Source organism: Falco cherrug, chromosome 5 (assembly GCF_023634085.1).
Source record: "Falco cherrug isolate bFalChe1 chromosome 5, bFalChe1.pri, whole genome shotgun sequence".
Lineage (NCBI taxonomy): Eukaryota > Metazoa > Chordata > Aves > Falconiformes > Falconidae > Falco > Falco cherrug.
In genome coordinates, this window is record NC_073701.1 from 51,290,139 (window position 1) to 51,312,759 (window position 22,621).

A 22,621-nucleotide genomic window follows, 5' to 3' on the forward strand; every position below is an offset into this window, starting at 1 on the left:
AGCTGCCTGGAGGAAAAGGACCTGGGGTTCTTGGTTGACAGCTGGCTGAAAGCAGTGTGCCCAGGTGGCCAAGTAGACCAATAGCATCCTGGCTTGTATCACAGATGGTGTGGCCAGCAGGACAAGAGAAGTGATGATCCCCCTGTACTCGGCACTGGTGAGGCTGCACATCCAATACTGGGTTCAGTTTTGGGCCCCTCACTATGAGAAGAACATTGAGGTGCTGGAGCGTGTCCAGAGAAGGGCAATGAGGCTGCTGAAGGGTCTGGAGCACAAGTCTCATGAGGAGCGGCTGAGGGACCTGGGGTTGTTTAGTCTGGAGAAAAGGAGGCTCAGGTGAGACCTTACAGCCCTCTACAACTACCTGAAATGAGGTTGCAGTGAGGTGAGGGTCGGTCTCTTCTCCCACGTAACAAGTGATAGTACAAGAGGCAATGGCCTCAAGTTGCACCCGGGGATGTTCAGGTTGGATGTTAGGAAAAATGTCTTCACCAAAAGGGTTGTCCAAGCATTGGCACAGGCTGCCCAGGGAAGTGGTGGAGTCACCATCCCTGGAGGTATTTAAAAGCTGGGTAGATGTGGGCTTAGAGACATGGTTTAGTGGTGGACTTGGCAGTGCTAGATGATCTTAAAGGTCTTTTACAACTTAATTCCATGATTCTGTGATTCTGTGTAGATAATAGTTATCTTATAAAAATTATAATAGTATGCTGATCTGAGAAAAGATTTACTACATAAAACAATTAGTAAATATGGTATTTTGGGATACAAAGTGTTCTTTCTGTAGGCTAGGTTTAATGGATTCATAAAATCCTAGAATGCCTTTCTATTTATTTGTTTAACATACTCATTATACATTGGTCCCAGCCCTTTGGTGTAATATGCTAAGCACTTTTAATCCCAGTGGAATTGGAACCAAAATTTAGAAGTTGAATACAGTTTAAATGTAGTTCTCATTTAATCCTAGGCCATGTGTTCTTTTTGATAAACACTGTTAATTTCCTTGATTGAAAGTGGTAACTCACTCTCTGGATAGTAAACTGGATTTAAAAACCTCTGTATATATATATGAAAAAAAAATCAAGAAATCTTGACTTCAATTTGAAGTTATTTCCTTCTGAAATCTTATTGAGAGTTATTTTCATACTAATCAAAACAGTTAGTAATTTTCCACTGTGTACAGATACCAATGACAAATAAAAAGATTATTTTTGTTACTTACCTATTTTGAAGCAGGTGGTAACCCCATTTCCTTTATCTGTTCAATTATTTCTTAATCTTTACGTATGGGTAGGTTTTCCACTCTTACAGATCTTTTGCACGACAGAATTGCTGAGTTTACTGTAATGTAATTTTCAGTGCTTCTTATTACAGTTAACTTGAAGTAAATAGATATGAAAACACATCTTCCCAAAGGTGGAAATGCCTGAGAGGTATTCACCTCCCTCATTTAGCTAGAAGTCATTTTTAATACTTTTGTGTACCACCCAGAAGTAGTGCATGCATATGAGTCTCTGGACAGGGAAACAGATGGTCTCTTTAGATAGGAATTATGAAAATGAGAATAAATATTTCATACTTTTTATATTGTGTGCAAGTTTTAAGGGTTTTTTGGGTCTCTAGTCCCAAGTGTGTTTTTCCTACCGATACCAGGAAGCAAGAGGAGGCTTTAAATGGCATGTAGTGCTTAATTCATGGGCATGCATTCCCTGGCTGCAGTTCTGATTTCAAGAGTGGCAATTCTGCTGATGCTGCTCTCAGGGAAGTGGGTCTGCTCTCCCAGCTTGGACCAGAAAGCTTCGTAGCCATAGGGGAATGTAGCTTGTGCACTGTAGGTTGCTGTAACTTTTAGACTAGTTCATCTTCTTATCTTTGTATCTTCACAGGTTTCCTCATTTCTCAAGGCGTTGCATGCACTTCTAGAGGCAGAATATGTACACCAATATTCTTTAACTTATTTGCAGCTAACCCTAGAGATACTATTTTTCTACTGTCTGACTTTTAAAATTATCAGAACTGAAGCTGGTGTGTAATATGTAAAATAACATGTCCTTGTTAGTACTTTCTTTTGTGACACCAGTTTACCTGTATATTATTTCTTCTTTCCCTGTAGGTCACAGATATGATGCTTCAGGACAAACCCTACCCAGACTGGGGAAAGTCTGCCAGAGCTTTCTGGAAGAAAGGAAACATTAGAATCATTTTATTCTGGTAGGAAAATAGTAAAATCAAAATATTGTAAATTAATTTTTAATAGAACATTCAAAAATACATCTCCTGGAAGGGATATAAATATATAGAATAGATGGTTTGAAAAATGAAACTTGGTCTAACAAAATATTTAACTTATAAAAGCTGTCTGTGACTGAACAATTCCTAATCAAAATAGTTGGTGTAAAAATATAATTTACAAATTGATTTATAGTTTCTTTTATTATATATTTGACACTGTGTATAACTGAGTTGCAAAATATTTGCTATATGTGATATTTGGCTGTCTCACTGTCAGTCCTTCTAATTAAGGTAAACAGATATGTGGATGTCCTATTGTGACCTTGAAATTAATTATAATAATTCTTTGAATCAACACATGAATAGAATTTCAAATGGTGAGTCAGCCACAGATTGTTAAGAAAAATATTTTAAAATCAATGCAAATAAATGGTGAGGGGTAAGCGTTTATTTGACCCTGAATGTAGCCTCTTCCAGGTAAATTCAAGCTAAGTGTAACTGTTGAAACAGAACACAAACTGTGGCAGGAAAAATGGAAGATGGAAAATATATAGTCTTAAGAGCAGTCTGAAGACCTTATAGCCAAAGATGAAAGAAATTGCAAAGATTTTTTTCAACCACATCAGAAACAGAAAAACTCACAAAAGTATCAGCAGACCTGCTGTTTTTTAAAGAGTAGATTTAGAAGGAATAGTTACAGAGAAGTTGAAAGTTTTGTTTCCATGGGTTCTGCTACAGAAAGTACAATGAGATATCTATAATTTTAAAGTATTTAAAATGAGATATTCTATTAAATTAAGGTAATTAAAGGAAATAATAAGAGACATTTAAAGACTAAAAAGAAAGGAGAATGAGATGGTTGACTGACCACAGGCAAGTTTGTAAGGAACTGAAGGCGCTGAGCTGATGCAAATTTTATTAGCACTTAATTGCCTATTGAAAAACTGAATGTTAAAATTTAGTATTGTTTTGCTTTTGTTGCTTTTTTTTTCAACAAAGTAGAATTATCCTACTGACCTGAAAGTCTGAGTTCAGTATTAGCTAAATGGATCGAATACATCATCAATAGTAAAATTATGAGCAAAACTGTAGATTAAATTCTGCTAAAAGCAGCCAGGGTAGCTTTGCTGAAAGAAAACCTTCTCTGATCTGTTAAAACTCTTTGAACATGTTGTCGGAATAATGGATGAGGAAGAAATGCTTGATGTAATTTTTTGGGCTTTCAGAAGGCTTTTGACAAAGTTCTTTACTGAGGGCAATTAAGAAAACTAGTAAGCCCCATGGAGTGTGCTGGATATTTAGGGATCGTCTCAGAAATGTGCAATGAAAGGTATAAATAAAATAATAGTTCTCTGTGATGTTGATAAGACAGGGGAGTCCCATCATTTAATGTTAGAAGTAGTATTCATTCTTTGTATGCATCATATATATGTGACATGACAAAATTTAAAGATGAAGTGAATAATTTGACAAATGCTAGCATGGAAAAGGGAACTTAGAAGGCTAGGTGATAAAAATAACTTGACTGGAAAGTATGACTTATGGGGGTAGGGGGTGGGGAGGGTCAACCAGTTCCTTGTCATCATTGTGGGATGTGCAGAGGAGGATTCTGTCACAAGTGTGCCGGGATGGCCAAAAAGGTAAAGCAGATATATATAAAAATGACCAGTTTAGTACCAAGTGGGCTGGCAATGATTACAGTGTCCTCTGGTTAAGTCAGCGAAAAGCTCAGTCTAGAACATCATTGATTTTTTTTTTATCCTTGTCTAAGGAATAGCCTTGTCTGGAAAGGAGATTAATTAAGAGTCAATAAAAAACTTAATTACACAAAAAAACTGGAAGAATGGGAAAAAAAGGATTAAAACCAAGGTGACATGATAGGGAGTTTTCAAATTTACATGCCAGACAGGGGCAATGATAAAATAATGTTAAAAGTACTTAATTATTATTGCAGGAGATGTTTTGAACTTCTTGCAGTCTGAAGTGTTATAAATACGTATTTTCTTTCAAATAATATTCAAATTAACACATCCTACCAAAAGTTTAAAATGGAGATAAAGTAAAAAGTGATGGTTCTTTTCATGCATAATTCTCATACTAAAGAGTGTGCTTAATGGGGATTTCAAAACTTAAAGGGTGACATAAATGCTTTTATTTTTAGCTTTAAGCAGTGGAATAAAATAACCCTGGGCAACAGTCTACATTCTGTAGAGACACTATTTAGATAGTGCACATTAGACACCAATAAAAGTAGACTTTTTTTTTCCTAATATGTAGGAAAAATAGAGGGGGTGTTGAAGTATTGATAATGTTTTGCATGATTATGTGGAGTATTTGTATTTCATTTATTGTTGCTTAAGCAGTATGATGTGAGCAGCCTCATTTCTGAAATGTCCTAAATGAAGCATTCTTAAAGTATGTCCTACATAGATACTGGTATGCCAGAATCCATTTATTCGAGACATTTCCTAGTGGCACACCTGTTTAGCAGAGATAGTGTAATACAGTGCACTGTATTTTAATTACTCGAAATATAGATATGTGATGCATATTTTAAAGTGGTTGATGAAATGAAAATTTTAGATACACACTGGACATTTTCTGTGAATGTCGTTTTTATTTTCAGGTTTACTTTGTAAAATCAGAAAATGTCTACAAACATACCAAAGACAGATTGATTGTCATGGGGATGAAGGCACCATCCACTTGTTTATAACAGTTGATCATGTGACTGCTTTGTGTTTCTCATTTGGAAATGTTTTCAGCTCTCCAATGCAACTAATTAGCAAAGGTTTTGATTTAGCTTATCAACTCCTGTTTTAAATCATTCCCTGTAAGCATTGTCAGCAACTGGTTGTTGGTTGCTCCGGAGGATTCTGGTGGCCTTTTGAATGTCTTCACAATATAATTCTTCCACAAGCAGCTCAGCTAGCTTAAAAATGTCTATTTGCTATTTGCCTCCGTTTAGTCCATCACTGAGTTCATGGAAGTGCCTTCTACCTTTTTTACAGGGAGGGGTTGTCTTTTTTTTTATATAAAAAAGGTCTCCATGTTGGTCATTTCCAGCTTTGTTCATGGCTAATTCCATCATCCAGAGGCACCTTTGTGTAACGCTGTTATGGGCTGTGTTATTAATGCAACATATTAATATTACATTAATATTGATACAATGCAAATACAGACACACTTTCTTACAGTTTGAAGGAAGTGTATTGTCAAGATGGCTTTTAGAAATCAAAGAAGTATCTGGAACCTTGGTGAAATTAATGGGATGGTGCAGATGTGTTTGTGTGTTATGAAAGAAAGTTACCCACAGGGAGTTAAATGTCCACACTACCTGGCAGTCAGGTGAAGCTGCAGTAGAGAGACAACTGTCTCCAGTGCTTGGTGGTTACCATCACTATTGCAAAGTTAAAAGCATGAATTGAAACAGGCTGATTTTTTTTTTCTTTTGATATGTTGATAACTTGGCTGTTTTAGGAGAGACAAATTATATATGACATGAGAAGACTGGCATTGTAAGAAGCCACAAGAAAAAAAGGTTGTTAAATTAAGCCAAATAAAGATCTTAGACAACACTGACGACAAACCAATAGCAGTAGATAGTGATGTTGAATAAATAGGGCAACATAGGATGGTAGTTATTTTTAATGTTGGATATTAGAGGAAGCAGAAAGAAAAGCACAATATGAGAAGACTGATTATTTTGCAAATCATTTTTTATTTCCCTGGAATATGGAATAAGTCCAACTGACATAAAAGGTCACTTTTTTAAAGGATTTTTTTATAAGGAAACGACTTCTTAAGGCAGAGGAAAGGCAAATATATACATTAAAAATTAACTATAAATGAAAGAGAATAATGTTGATAAGAGTTCATGAAAAATTACTTAACACTAATTTAGTAAATAGTTACAGGGCGTCTGTTTTGATAGTATTTATAGCATTTTTCTAAGTGAACATACCTGCGCAATATTGAGCTTTCTAGATGGTACACCAAGGTTTGCTGGGAGCATTATGCTCTTACACATCTGCACAGGAGCGAGCTCTCCCAGGCAGTATGTACAGGCAGTGGTGTTAAAGGCAGCACACACTAATGCCACACTATGTGCTCAGGTTATATAGCTGTCGCCCATGTTAACATACAGGTCTCGGCCACCAAGTCCTGTGGTTCACCTCTGCCTAGTTTGTGCCTGAAGTCACTGTCTCCTCATTACAATGTCTTCTGCAGTGGTCCACCACATCCTGTGCAGAATCAAGCATAGGCAATTAGAATAAAATCATCAGGACATCTCTGAGCTGTGTGTGCAGTTTGGTTAATAGAGGCAAGACCCAAGTACTCTCTCTTGGCAAACTGTTCCAATATTATTTGTCCCCAAAACTTTCCTGACAGAGGTATGGGTGATTTTAATGAGGAAGGCATAAAGAATTCTGCATGTGACCTTTTAGCTTTAGGGAAAACCGGAACACCAACAAAAAGAAATGAGTTTACTGTAAGAGAGGAAGAGAGCTGCTGACATCTCTGTAACTGGGGAAGAGAAAATTGATATACAGAGGTAGATTATCAAAATGGGGGAGTGTAGAGATAACAGTGGATTGTGGGACTGAATATTGATTGCAGGCAGGGTGACAGAATAATATATACAAGCTGAATGTTTGAATATTCAAGTAGCAGACTGGAATCCATTTCCATGGCGTCCCTGGCTAGACATTCATTGTACGTGTACACAATGATCAGTCTTCATTGGTGTAATAATGTGTCTTTGACATAGGACTCTTGCCTGAAATAATACAAAGCACATACCAACATGGAGAAGAAATAAAGTAATGCTGAATTGTAAATTTGTGATTCTCTAGGCGTGCTATGTTTGACTTTGAAAACTAAATAATCTTATTTTAGTATGTGTTCCCATAAGCTCTCTCTAGCTTTCTTTAATAAAAAATGAAACTACACATGCTCAGAAATGTATGTTAGTAATCACAGTATTTTGATTCAGCAAATTAGTAATAGAGATTCAAAAGCTTTTATTCAAGTTAATTCTTCAGAATTGCTACAGAGTACTAAGTCATGTACATACATTATGTTTATAGAGGATTGTGTTAAACATGGATTTGTGTAGGATTCTTAACTGGACAGTATTTTGTACCCTTAAAGTAGAGGAAGCTTCCTTATGAGATAGATAGCCACATTTCCCACACAGAAATAAAACATAGTTTCTTTAAAAGATTTTCTATTATGCACCTATTGGAGTGTTTGGTTTGCTAAGTTATATTTCCATATTCTATGCTATCATAGTCAAGATGATAAATACATACTGGACAATTATGTTCTTTTCATATATGCAAATAGTAGTTCATACATTTGATTCAAAAGACAGATTCTTAAAACATCCATTCTTTTCCTTATAGGCTGCGCTGAGAAAAACTAATTAGACATTATAGCTTTGTCAACCTAAATTGTATACTAAACCAAACCAAACCAACCTTTCATTAAATTTGAGTAAAGGTTTTTGTGATGCAGTCCCACAAATACAACTACATGAAACAACAAAATAATTATATCTATAATATATGTGCATATAGACAAACATACATTATTCTCTCCCTATTTTGGAGGTCTTTTAAGTCCCTTTGTTTGGTCTTATATTTAATTCATCTTGTGATAAGATACTGACTACTGAATGGAAACCTGGAATCATCTAGAAGGTGAGGCAGATTTCCTGATAAAGAGTATAAATAGTATAAAATAACATTAAAATATTTGAAAGTATTATTGCTCTCAGTAAATCTTTTATTCTTATCCTATAACCAAAGTAAATAACTTTAATTTGGATAAGCAAGACAATAAATAAGTTCCTTACTATTTCCTTTTTGTCTCAATACAAATTATGCACTAAGGTCCTCCATAGAGGTTTTATATTGAATAATCTGACTACTAAACTCGGCAGACATTGTTAAATATGTTCTGAGAGGCTAAAACTGTCCATGAACAGTAATTGCTACATTTAGTTTGGCAGTCAAGATGTATGATGACCATTTGTCAACAGATGACCAAAATGTTTTGATAGCATTTATTTAATTTCTGTGGTGGGTATTATTGGTAAACTATGCTGTAAGATTAACATTGGTTAACATGAAAGAATGTTGAAAATAAATAATCATAATTCAGTCAACTGGACTTTCTTTTATACAATGGTAATTGTTTAAGGTTCCACTTATTTTTAGTTTTCATTTAACCATTGTATACTATATTTGAAAATATTGTATATATTTGAAAATAATGTATTATCTGAAATATTCACACAAAAGTAGGTTGGTTTTTTTTTCAATCCTGTACAAATCCTGTACCAACTCTCTGTTTCATGTCCCAAGGAATACTTTCCCATTTTGACAGCAAAGTGCTTTTCCAGCATCTGGTATGGAAAAGTAACAGCGATCAAGACTCACCAGAATGGTTGGAGCTTGACAACCACATGAGTCAGACACATTTTTGGGACCTCATTCTCTGATGCCTTCCCCCGACTCCTCGGTGCATGAAGACCGCAATGTCAGTAATTCAGAGCTCTCTCATCCATCTACTCTCCCCAGCGAGCACTGTTTTGAGCTGGAAGCATTACTCAGTCCCCCTCTAAGAAACTCCTGCCTCCTCACTGATTTCGGGTACAAGCAACCACTCCAGTCCCTGGCAGAACACATCTGACTTTTTCCTTCTTCCCTTCTTCCCACATTCCAACACAGCAGTAGCCAAAAACATTGCCAATGTGTGCAGAAGCAAGAGGGAAAGGGCTAGGCAGACCTGGGGCTCTAAGCCTGCTGTGGGGTGATTAGCTTCCAAGGCAGCATTCGCTGCTCCAGTGTTATGGCCTGTCTCAGTCTTTACTGGGCTTTTCTAGGAAAAGCCAAGGAGATAGGAGCATCTTAGGAAATGCAGTCAGTCCACAGGTCACCCATGTGGCCACGTGGAGCATGTTATTCATGGACTCATGCACTGCATGAGAGGTAGATGCTTTCATGACATCAGTTATATATGAGCAGGGGGAATGTATCCATATGTGAGGGAGTCCATGTGACAGTCTCCCATCTGTCTCAGCTATCAAGGAACAAATTCATATCTTGCCTATGACAGTCTGTATTTGGAAAGGCTGTATCATACATTCCCCCCCCCCCCCCCCCCCCACTATTTGTGATAGGAAGAATAGTGAGACAAATCATTGCTCATCTCACTTTTCTTCTCAGAAGGAAAAATGGTCAAAGGAGACAAAATCAAGATTATGGAGCTCTGAGATCTCACATTTGAAATATTACTATAATTGTGATTCACTTCAGCATGAAGATTAGGTTTGTTATTTGTCTTGTTCAAGTTACATAGAGTGGTCTCATCCTATTAATTTTTTTCTGATGGAAACTCCTACAGATCAAACAAAAACCATGTGTTGTTTCTTACTTGTATTTGCATGAGTAAGAGAAGGGTTGGCAGAGAGGGATCGTGAGTGTAGCGTGGCAGCTTTCCTCTCCTATGAAGTAGGACACATATGTGCACATCCACATTCACATGTGCGACACCATGCTTGAGACAGCAATAGAGGGGAGGGAGGGAGGGAGCTCCTATCACCCCTGCCCAAACACCATTCCCCTGGTAAGTTCTAGTGTGGAAGCATTTCATGTCCTGGGGTGTAAAAAATGATTCCTAGAGCAATCTGGCTGAAACACAGTTATATTGAAGAGAGGAAAGGTTCATCCATGAGCTACAGTGGAGTTTGGATTGGGCTCACAGACTTGCGTTTCACCTTTGATTTGGCTTTACATTGTTTGAACTGCTGTAGTACTTATGTGTTTTATAGCATATCTTTTCAGTTCCTCAGCCTGTTTAAGCTTTTTGAGTTATATTTGGTATCTACTTGCAATTCAATAGCTGATAGCCTGTTAGAAAAAAAAGGTTGTTTTTATTCCTACATAATTGCTAGATCCCTAAATATAACCCTCATAATTGGATGGATATGGCAACCCATCTTCACCTCTTTTAGAAAGGGCATTTTATTCTATCCCTGTTAGTGAGCAAGAGGTATATCACGAACAATTACTAAAAATATTTTAACCAGTGTGTGCTTTAATAAAACTTCTTAAAGTGCAGTGTCTGCAATGTTTCAGTAATAACAGTACTTCCATATGAAAATACTTTAAGAAAATCACATTCTATGCCAAAAACTAAAAAGCTTTTATTCTTAGATAAAAATTTTCCTTAGCAGGTTTCCAAAGTTCTTTTCTTTGAAACAGACAGGTGCAATCTCAGTTAAGGCACAGGGCCAGTGTAGAAGATGTTGCAGCAAGTCCTCTTTTAGCACTTCCTCTCTGTTTTTCAGAATTTTTGCTGAGCAGGAGACACCTCTGCCTCCACTCAGGCCCCCATGGAAGATTTTTCAACAGAGCAGAATCACTGGTGTGGTTGCTTGTTCTGTCATTGCCCTCTTTCTGCTTAAGTGCTTTCCCTTCCTTCCTCTTCCACAGTATAAATACATTTGTTATAAGCAAACCCATCTTTTTCTATCTTTATCACTTGCAACTAGCCTAGTCCTCACTCTAGGTCCACTCTAAAAGTAGGATGATTGTAGCTGTCAGATAATACGCATTATGTGATCATGTAAGCAGTAAAAAATACTGAAAGTTAAATTGTGGCACATAATCAGATAATTGTGACAGCCACCCCAAGACTTAAGTTCCAAGTATTGCAATTAGATCAACATGCACTCTGCGGACTATCATTCATACAGCAGAGGGATACATTTCAGATTATCAAGGTAGAAATTCACTGTCTTGCATCCTTGCTTCAGGGTGCAGAGGCCTGGCAAAATCACAGCCCAAACTGTGGTCAGTTTGACTCACACTCAGGTCTTTTTGGGGAAGCTTTAAAGAATCCATCCGATAAAGACATGCCACATGGAGAAGATGCAGCCCCAGCCAGTGGTTTTGTGCAAGATGTGCATTCTGAAAGCTCACATAGTTCCATGGAGGTCAGAAAATGACTGCTTCAGCTCCTTGTGCTCACAGCAAAGTTCATAGGCTTTGTCATGGCCGGATTCCAAAAATCAATTCAGTTTTGTAAATTAAATGTGATGATTAAAGCAATTAAATTATTTCCCTTCCTGGAATGCTGGAGTACTTTTTAAAAATTGTATTTCTCTATAATGGCATATGTAAATTTGTGACTTACAATTTCCTGATGTACTTAGCTGAACTCCTGACTCATCATATTTCTCATATTCCCATATTTCCTGTAAATATTGAGTATTTACACATTCTGGACTCAAAAGCCCATAGGAATACACAAAACTACGAACTCAGTTTTATCATGGCAAAGACTGCAAGTAATTCTGATCATGCCAAGCGTTCTTTGGCTTTTAGATCCGTGTGAAGAAGCCATTCTGAAACTGATTTGTGCCAAGTGAAAATCAGTTTGGAAACTATCTGTATTTAGGGCCTGTGGATTTCACATCTAACTGTTAGCATTAACACAGTGAAACTGTTCCACTGGTGTTAATGGGATTGTTTAACAATGGGAATTGAGAATACTTTCCCTGGGGGCACTTTGGATAAGATTATTATTCTTGTTTTCAGGAGGATGTAGCAGTTGTCATCCACTGAGCATCTGATTAAAAAACATTGGTTCCTTTTGATTTCATGATAGTGCATGATGACATGACTTTGCTGTGTCTTGGGCATCAGCAGAATTCTGCAAATAGAACTTAGCAAAACTCTCCACCCTGTCAACCAGTTCTGCTGGTACAAACAGGCAAACAAACAGCAACAGAGTAAGGATTGTTCCAGTGAAACAGTGAAACAGTTTGAGATTCAAAGTGCTGCATGGGACTAGAATGTGGCTGTACTGATGCTGAGTCACTTTCTAATGGGTGATGCTTTAAAAGAAGGAAAAAAATTAGCTCATTACATCCAAATTCAGTTATTTAGAGCTAACAGAAAAAACGATAAGACCCTGTCTTTTGCAAACACTGGATGTAAAGGTGGAGCAGGAATTATTTAAATGCTGCTAGATTTTGTCCCCTATCCTATTCTGTCCCCTTCAGATTCTTATACCCCATGGCCACTATCAGAACAGAGCCGTTTTACAAAAAAATCAAATCTTATTTAAAACTAATTTTTCAGGATGTGCTTAGCACAGCTGTAAGTATGAATGTACATATGATTAATTAGTCCTTGTATAAAACTTCCATTTAGATGTAAGGAACATTTCTTTTGTTTCTCATGTGCTTTTCTACTTTAAAAAAATCATTAGTGTTGTAAACTTAGAATTTGCTGACAGCTGTCTTAATCAAGACATTCAACTTCAAAATATCTTTTTAGGCTAGATAACATGAGAATATTGTGGGTATATTTTTATTTCAAATAATTGCATGTTGTTTGTCTGTAATTGCTGACAGACAGCAACACCTAAAACAAAGGGTAGATTAAATTGTCAATATAATAACAATAAAAGGTTGTTAACAAAAGGTGCCCTGCAGGGCTCTTTGTTTCGTACTGTATGTTTTGCATACCGTAGCATCTTTTCTGGGTGGTTTTTTTTTAACAACACAAAAATATAATTTTAGTAGTTAATCGTTTACAATAACAGATCTCAGTTAAATTTCAGACCACGCATACTTTGTCTAGCAGGAAGTTATCCTGAAGAGCATAATTAATTTGTCATACTAACTAATCAAAGTCAAAAGCTTCAGTAAACAGTGTGTAAACAAAGATACTGTTAGTAAAGTACTAAAAATTTTCCATCTTTCCAGATTCTTTACCTACTGAAATTAATTATCTTTTCCTTGAATAAAACCCACCTTGACTGCAGTTTACGGTTTGCTTTGTGTTACTGATTGTGTTGGTACATTGGTGAACGTGGTGCTGCTCCTTCTGCAGAGGGAGTAAATCTTTCTGGATTTCAATGGGAAGGCATCAGCCCTTTGTGTCTGTGATGGCTGAAGGAGTAAGGAAAAGCCGGTGACGACAGCTGGAAAAACATCTCGTCAACCTTGAGAAAGGCCCATATTTTTGGAAGCTTTTTTTCCTCATATTCTGCTTTGCGGCTTCCCCATTTCTTTTTTTTACATACCCTACCAGAATCCACTAGTTTTGCCATAGAGTAATTTGAATTTAATTTCATTAAATAAAGAGCATCTTATAATTGGGAAGGTAGAGGACAAAGGCCAAGAAATCGTCAAAATATTTCATTAAAATGGAGGAGGTTTGCATTTCAGTTTCATGACTTGCTACAGGAGTTTTAGTTTATTCAAAAATAAGCTGAAAATAAAAAGGAGATATTTCTTATTTTAAAGATATTTTAAAGCTATAGCTTTCTCCCAGTGCTGAACAAATGTTCTCTTTGAGATTGTGCAACTGCGTTAGATCCTGTGCAAGATCCTGGACCTTTCTGCTTTTTTGTACCTTGGGGAACTGCAAAATGTGTAAAATGTGTGGGATATTTTTTTCTTTTTCTCTTCTTTCTTGTTCTGGTTGGTTAGTTACTTTTAATTTAGATGGGCTGGTTTAATTTTTATATGAATTTACACATAATTGTTGGAACTTTAAATAATGAAGTGCCCTAAGTTATCTCTACTATAAACTGAAGCATTAATAAATTTATAACTTTTAGTGAATTAATTTCCTATAAACAACCACCCTTAGCCATTGTTTCAAAACAAACAGCTATTAAAAATGCTCTCGCTTGGGCTCCCCATTGTGCCAGCACTGCACAGCCCAAGAGCAAGTGAACTCTTTCTCCCAGGGAGGTTACTGTGTGGAATTGTAATTTTAAAAAGAAACATGGCGCAGAGCTGTGCTACATCCCTCATCTACAAATGCTTTTTTGCCACTCACAAAACTAGCGCGTCAGTAAAAAAATGGCCCTTGACACATGCTCAGCTTCAAGTCATCTGCGTGCTTGGACCTGACCTCATTTACTCAAATATTCAAGGCCAACTGGCACAGCGCAGGAAGCATAGGTCTTGGGCAAGGAAATAGAGTGAGGCATATTTTCAATGACAGTAAACAAGCTGGAAATACCTTATTTGACTTTTAAATTATATGTTGAGTTGAAAGAGCTGGAATTTAGCTAGGAAACTATTATCTTTAAATTGAATAAATTTCAAATGGAGAATATGGAGGAAGACAGCACATGCAGTGGCAATGTCATTTTTAGTGCATTAGTTCTCAGGATGAAGCTCTCAAAGGCAGGCCCAGATTTCTTGTCTTAGCTTCTCTGCAATATTCTGTCACATGAAGTCTAACATACTCATGCTTATAAACTTTATTCATAAAGTATAATATTCATGCAGCATGAACATACCTTTGTTATGAAGTATCGTATTATTAATGTTTTAATTCATAATTCATTAATTTCATTTTTCATTCAAACTGTGATATAACTGGTTTTAGTTTTAATGTCTTAAGTGCTAAGGGCTTAAGACTGTCCATTGTTTTCAGGTTAACCCAGAAGCAAGGCAGTGCTTATGGAGGTCCTTGGAATTATTTCCTCAGGGTGGCTGACTCAAGATTTGAGCTGCCACAATTTAATCATACTTACCTTTAATAACTTGAACAGGAAATAATTTGGTTCATAGTAAAATAATTTACACTTTACAGCATTATCTTTTTTGGAATAAGACCTTAAAAGTATTCAGCTTTTCCACATGTGTGCAGCTGAATTGATAAAATTATCTGAACTTCTTTAGTTTTATTTTTATGGAATGTAAAAAAGTTTTGATTTCTCACAAAGCAAATTAATTTACAAAATGCAAGCACAGACAAGGGCGTCTGGTATATCATAATAATATTTCAAAGTTTGTGTTATGTTTCAGAAAGGTGAAGCTTTGTACTTTGAATTAAACTTCTGTTTAAAGTGTTGTTTAGCAGAGTTTGTCAACCCATTGTATAATTTCCAACTCTTCCTGCTTGAGATGTTTCTAAGAAGCAGCATTTTGGTGTCTTCAGTTAGAAGTACCACTTTCTTCTTGTGCCACAAGATATTTCAGTGACTACAATATATTTTGGCTGGTTTCAAGAAGCATACACTCTCTTTTAATCTGTACACAACCTCAATTAGTGTTCAGGTCAGTAAGTGGGAAGACATTTATGGAATCAATCATTTTGGGTTAAGGAGTACACATACTGCAAGCGTACTAATGGAATGGAAATAATGCCTGGAACATCTCCAGAACAGTCACAGTCTCAATGGAGCAATTAAATATGTATGAAGAATGTTTGCAGTGAAGTTCAAACACATCAGCCTGAGGCTTATATTTTTGGTTTAATTTATTCACAGCCTTTCTGTGTACTGCTGCTTGATGGTCCAAAAACACTTCTGCACAGTGCCTCCTGCATCATCTATGTATCCACTGACTGACAGATACTGTGACACTTGCTATTTTTAATCACTATCTCAGGAGCAAGGAGTAGACTCTGTAGTAGAAAAGTGCAGTGTTAGTATTCAGGTTAACAGTTTTCATGCATTAATAGTTTTGACATCATTCACAGTATGGGAAGTAGTTTTCAGAATTAATTCAGACAGTGTTTGAGTATTTAGCAAAACTTCTTAGCCTGAATGTGCTGGCATTGTTAGGTCTTCAAATTAGAGTATTGCATGGTATGGCCTGTATTCCATATCTTCATCTCACTGCTTTTATCCTTCATGAAAGAGATGCTTGTACTATAGATAGAGGCTGCTTTTTTATATCATCATGAATGATGGAGCTCTTTAAAAAGTTAGTGGTTACATTTCCTGATCATTATCATTCTTTGCAAAATGTGTAAAAGAAAACATGCTGTTTTCAGGGTCAGTAATTCTTTGCTATCTCTACTCTTTTCAGTAATAAATAAAACCAAACTATTTTGGGCTTTGTAAGAGAGTTTGTTTCTTTTGATGGGTCTCAGTTCTACAATTTGTCATGGATCAGAGAGCACCAGCATATTAGTTGGTTCGTCTGTTATCAATTCATCCACTGTGAGTAAGTAGGATTGTCATATAAGCAAGCTTAGAGCTATTGGCAAAGCAACTGAGCAAAGACAGCCTTTTGAAAGGATTACTGGTAATGTAATTACTTGTGGAAGATGTATGGATATCTCCCATATGAAAAAACTAGCATCTTAATACGTTCTTTAAGCAATAACATTAGTGGAACGAGAGCTTATGTTCCAGTAATGGCATACACTACTGTTGGATAATGGCACAGTGAAGCAAAGGCATTTGTATAAACACTGAACTAAAGACAGAAACATGCTTGTGTTTCTTTAACTAGTTTTGAGACTGTTATTGTAGCAAAACTTACTTTCTAGTGACACTGTAATTATTTTATTAAATGCAATGGAGTTGTGAGCCCTCAAAGCTCCCAGTAGATTTTCTTCTGGCCTGGAGAAAAATGTCTGTTTATACCCATAGTTAAATCTAGAACTGCTAATCACATCAATAATGCTTAAGAAAAAAAATAAAGTGGTGCTAATATGACTCTTATTACTGGAGATGCCAGTGATATGTCATGGAAGCGCCCCCAAATCTCATAATTTTCTAAAGAAGCAGAATTAGTTTAGGACCTTCATTTCAGGCATAGGTTAAACAATCTGGGTGATGTTGCAAAATGAAGGAAATCTCTGTGCTTGTGAAGAGTTGCGGTCAATGGCTTTTGATATCCACTTTAACCATCAAGATGATTGACTTTTCCGAGTGAAAAAGAGTATCCGCATAAGTATATTGAAATAAGCACCTGACCTTCATCTTGTTGAAATCAATGGTAAAAGCCCAGTAGTCTTCCATGAAACTTTAATACTCTTTAAGGTATTGACAGGATTTTTTTCCGTTAGTTGTAGGGGACAATTTTCCCTGCATATTTCATAAACTCCATGGCATTCATACAAATAGATTTCTGAAGCATACAATGACAAATATGCTATTTGATTAGTCTTAAACACTTTCTTTCCTCACCTTTGATAAAATTTCCCTCTTGCAATTTTTATTTGTCTTTCTTCACAGTGTTGGTTCATATCTTCTCATTATTCAATAAGCAAAATTCTGGTGCTTGGTGTATGTTTCTTTCTGTGGCTTTTTGTTTCCACTTCAGTGGGTTCCTTTTCCATTCATTTATTGAGGTTTTCTATTGTCTTGTTGTTTTGCTTAAAGGCTTATTTTCTGATATTGAGCAATAAGAATATTGCTAAAATGTATATGACTTTTGTATCAGAAACCAGATTGGATTATTTCTTATTTTATGTGGGCAAATAAGCTGTCTTTATGAGTGTCAGAAGTTGCAAGCTTACCTTTTGTAGTGCAGCATTCTAAACTGTAATGTGTCTTGTGATAGCAGGCTATGCCTCACAGTCGCAAGATCAGGTCTATAAATGAAGCTGATACTAAGATCTAGGTATGTGTATTCAGAAAGAGATGCATAGGAAAAATGCTTTACCCTTCCAAGAAAATGAGTCATAGCTGAAGTATTCATACCTTAACTATCTGGACTTAATTTCCTATATCATTATTTTAAGCATCTAAATATATAAAAATTTCCCTTGAATTTGACATACACCAGATTTGGGGAGCTTGCAGTACTCCAGAAAATCAAACCATTTAAATATAATTCTCTAGCTATGGATTTAGGATCCTGGCTTAAGACACAAGATAAAGTTGTATCATAAGGTCTTTCCCTGGACCATGGAAAAATTTCACATATTTTAACTATCTGTCCATCTTGTCAAGCCATTTTAGTATGTTCAGTTTTGTGTTTTCTGATCAGTTCAGAAACAGACACAGGTTAAACATTTTTAGGAGACATGAACCACTACTTTATAATGCCATTACCTTCTCAGTTTTATCATTTTAGTTTTTAAGATGATTCATGCTATTTGGATATCTGCAGTGAGATGACTTGCTGCAATTAAGGTAATTCCCAGCATAAGGACAAAACCAGAGCTCCTTGATCTCAGAGAGGCAGAATTCAGCTTCAGTGTCTCTCCCTGAAAAGAAGGTATTATTATCCTATTTGCAAAGTCTGACTGTATGGATGTGGTATAGATGATGCCATCTAAGGTCTGGGCTTTGGATTGTTGCAGGAACCTTTTGGCTCTATGACACAGGTGTGCTCATTAGGGCACAGTTTTATCATTCTTTTTGGAACTTGAGCAAACTGGATGAGCATTAATAGGACTGTACTTTGGCAGCAGGTGTGACTATATTATAAAACAAGCCAAAACTTAAAGAAGGATTTCAATTTGCTACATTTTGTTAAGGTTTTCAGTAATAAGCGAACTAAAACTAAACAGCTGTTAAAAGGCCTAGTGTTACAAAAACAGGCTTAACAAATCATTGCTTTATAATGCAAAGTGTGATAAGTAGAAAGCTCTTGGAAATTTTTTTAAACAATTCATTTTTAAAGAGGTCCCACAACAGAGCTATTTTGATTGAAATTGATGGCAAGGTCCTAGGTGGGACAAGCTGTCAACACAGCAGGAACACATTGCCAGCACAGTAGTTAAGCAGGAGCTGAGATTTTAAGCAGTTTTCACCTGTGATAAGGTAGTAGTTCATTCCAAACAGAATAGATGTTTAATAAAATTTAGGTCAGCACAATGTCTATTAAATTCAGGGTCTTTTTAGCACTTCCTAAGCTATTTTGGGCTCAGTATAAATGTGGATTCAAAGCAAAAGTTGATGTAGTATGTGGGTCTCTGGAAGGTAAACGGGGTGGATACCTAACCTGACCGAAATGTACCCCCTTGTTCTGACAGCTCACATATTCCTTGGGCAAGAGAAAAGGGCTGTCCTCAGCTTGTAGCCTGGCTCTGGTGAAAGAATACCTTTTTGGATAGGTGTAAGAGGTGGGATGTTGATTATTGACCCTTTAATACTTTCTGCAAGATGGCTATAAAGGAGATCCACAAGAGAAGACTGTGGGAGAAGCAACAAATGCCATTGATTATACCCCAGAAGAAATGAAAACTGATGCTTTTTTGCACTTGCTGTCAATCCCCACTGCCTGAACCATGCAGTGTCACCCAGTACTGGGCAGTGCCCCTGCCTTAGATCCTGCTAAGGTGTCCTTAGCTATTTGCATGAATCCTAGATCAACAAAACATTATCAAGTCTTAGGTCCAGGGAGGCCATATTGCAGGTTATGGATCACACTGAAATTCATGCAGAACTGAAGTCAGGTCAAGTAGAGAGGTCAGGAGGAAGAAGCAGGTCTAAGACCAAACAGGGAAGAGATGGATAATGACAGCAGACCACAAGAGTACTAAATGCCGAGTAAGAACATCATCTAAAAGCAAATGGTAGGAGAGCTGCTTCTTTTTAACGTTCAGTTACATGGAACTGAGTAGGAAAATTCTGAACATCTTCCCATCTGAGTCTTACTTACTAGTACATTAGAAATTGAAAAGACCAAGGCTGGAAGTAAAGTACAACAAATTATTTCAGGAGGAGAGGGACCTTTGCTTACACCTTGTTGGGAATCCTGCAACAAAACTTTCCCTTTTTTTTTTTTTTTTTTTTAGAAAATGGGAACATTTGAAAATGCATCGCTTTTGATTAAACTTTCATTGAGAAATGTGTCTTATCTGTGGGAAGGAATTTCTCATCAAAACTAGTGAGATATTCAGTCTCTTCAGAGTAGCCAGTAGCATGGTGATCAAATCCACATGGATGAATGTTAATGTGAGCCCCTGCACTTCTCAGTGAGGGGGAGGTCTGGGGAGAAGCTTCAGTCTGGGTTTACTGCATCTTTGCTGAGTTCGCTATATATTGCTGTTTCTTCCAGGATTTATCTGTTTTCTGATTTCTGTTTACTATAACAAGCTGGAAAGGAGTGCAGATTAGTCTCAGGACAGAACACAGGGCTTTTTCTGAAATACTGAGAAGTTTCTGTTTGACAAAGATAACCATTTCCTGACAAACTCAAAGTTTAGCCAAATATGTATCTGGGCATCTTAGTGAATTCAGTCATAACAATTCTTAAGTTCTCTTGTGCTCCTTGCTTCTCAGAAGTTCCTCACTGGAAAAGTGACAGTATTCATATTATCACAGAACTAGGCATTAGTTATCAGAGTAGCACTGGCCTACATGTATTCTGGTGAGTCTCTATTAGTTTCTTTCTTTAACTTTCTAACTTTATAAGTTGCTCATTCTTCTTTTTAAGCCTGTTCTATTCTTAGAAATATTAACTTTCCAAGACATCAAAATCACAGTAATTTGGATGTGATTTTTCTTTGTCTTCTAAGAAGACATGTATCAACCTTATACTTGAACTGGCTCAACTTCTGCAAAACCATGCATATTAACGTCTCCTTCCTGAGCAACTCTTCAGTTGGTATCAATTCTTCTTGAATTATGTATAAAAAGTATTATACATTGCAATTACTATAAATGTCAAGTGAAGTTTTGAGTGCTTGCATTTGTAAAGTCTTAGTTGGAGCAACAATGTCAGCTGAAATTTAGAAGTCCTGTACACAAAAAACATCCCTTCTGTTTTGATTGCATAGATTTTTTTGGGAGGAATTGTGATACATTTTTTTTTTTGTTTGAGGCTAGCACCGTTGCTGTTCACATTTTTTCTATAAGCAAGTAGAATTGCTTGTTGGATGATAAGATCATGTTTCCTTCATAAATGTTAAGGATGTGTAACTTACATGCTTAGCTACTAGGATTCTTTTATTAGAGGGAAAATATCATAGGAATATAGGAGCATAGGATAGTTCAGGCTGAAATGCAGGATCTCAGGAGGTTTCTAGTCTCCTACTCAAAGCAGGGTCAGCTCTGAATTGGCACTAGGTTGCTCGAATCTTTATCCATTTGGGCCTCCAAATCCTATAGTGATGGAGACTGCACAGCTGCTCTGGGCCGCCTCTTCCATTGCCTGGCAGGACTCCATGGAAATAGTTTTTCCTTATATCCAGTCTGAATCTCTCTTTTTGCAACATATGCATTGTCTGTTGTCTGCCTGTCATTCACTCATGTGAAGAGATTGGTTCCATTTTCTCGCTAACCTCCCCAGAGGTACCAGGGGCAGTTGTTACATGCTCCCAAAGTCACCCCTTCTCCACGCTGAACTTGCCCACATCCCTCAGCCTCTCCCCACAGGACAAGTGCTTCAGTTCCCAACCACCTTGGGGACCTCTGCTTTAGTTTATTGGTGCTTTTTATGTAGGGGGGAGTGAAAACTGGATGTGATATTCTGGATATGGTCTAACAAGTGTGGAGCAGAGTGAAATAATAATTCCCCTTGATCTACTGACCATGCTCCTGTTAGTACAGCCCTGGACACTGTTGGTACCTGTTTACTACCAGCATATATGCCCAGATTGTGCTCAGCTTGCTGTCTACAAATGCCCTTTTCTTAATAAGTTAAGATTGATATTCCTTGGAAGATTTTTGACATAAAAATGCATTGCTCGGGAGGCAAGATTAAAGCTTTTTTAACTTTTTTTTTTTTGGTGTGTTGAGTTGTTTTGGAATTACATTTAATCAAAATATAATCAATTTTTTAGATGAAAGAGCTTGCATTTATTCCAAATGCTTTGGAAAAAAAAAAAACATTAAAGAGCAGTTCAGGACAATTATAATTATATTTTACTTTGATAGGATTTGCACAAATGTAATAGTAAAAGGTACAGCATCTTGATGAATGAAACATTATATCCCATAGATACCATGGTTCATGAAATCGAAAAAATGAGAAATGTCTTATTCCATCAAACTACTATGCAGCTAAAATATACCACTAATCTAATCCAGAACACAGAAAGCCATTAAACTGTAACAATTAGCTTATTCTAAATTTGAACTGTATTTTTTAATTTTGGTTGTGGATATAATATATTATATGACAAGCCATGAGAATATAAGTGTATGCCATACTGCCCTCCCACCTACTCTTGCCAAAAGCTTTGTTTAAAGAGCAGCAACATGACAGCATCTCGGCAAGGAAAAAGATTTCCGTATGTTCTACATAGATAAAATCAGGCTCGATTTTTATCCTTAAAGCTTTGTAACTCATAGAATCATAGAATAAAAGAATCATTTAGGTTGTAAAAGACCTTTAAGATTATCAAGTCCAACCATTAACCTAGCACTGCCAAGTCCACCACTAAACCATGTCGCTAAGCCCACATCTACCCAGCTTTTAAATACCTCCAGGGATGGTGACTCCACCACTTCCCTGGGCAGCCTGTGCCAATGCTTGGACAACCCTTTTGGTGAAGACATTTTTCCTAACATCCAACCTGAACATCCCCGGGTGCAACTTGAGGCCATTGCCTCTTGTACTATCACTTGTTACGTGGGAGAAGAGACCGACCCTCACCTCACTGCAACCTCATTTCAGGTAGTTGTAGAGGGCTGTAAGGTCTCCCCTGAGCCT

General features: G+C 36.8%; 1 protein-coding gene across 2 annotated transcripts in view; it reads left to right on the forward strand.

The window, feature by feature from the left end:
* TMEM117 (transmembrane protein 117) overlaps nucleotides 1-22,621 on the forward strand; it is a 234,591-nt gene that overhangs the window by 153,377 nt on the left and 58,593 nt on the right. For both annotated transcript variants that reach the window (XM_005444020.4, XM_055711850.1), the window contains exon 5: nucleotides 2,114-2,211. In XM_005444020.4, coding sequence (XP_005444077.1) covers nucleotides 2,114-2,211 — 98 coding nt within the window. The remainder of the gene's footprint in view (nucleotides 1-2,113; nucleotides 2,212-22,621) is intronic.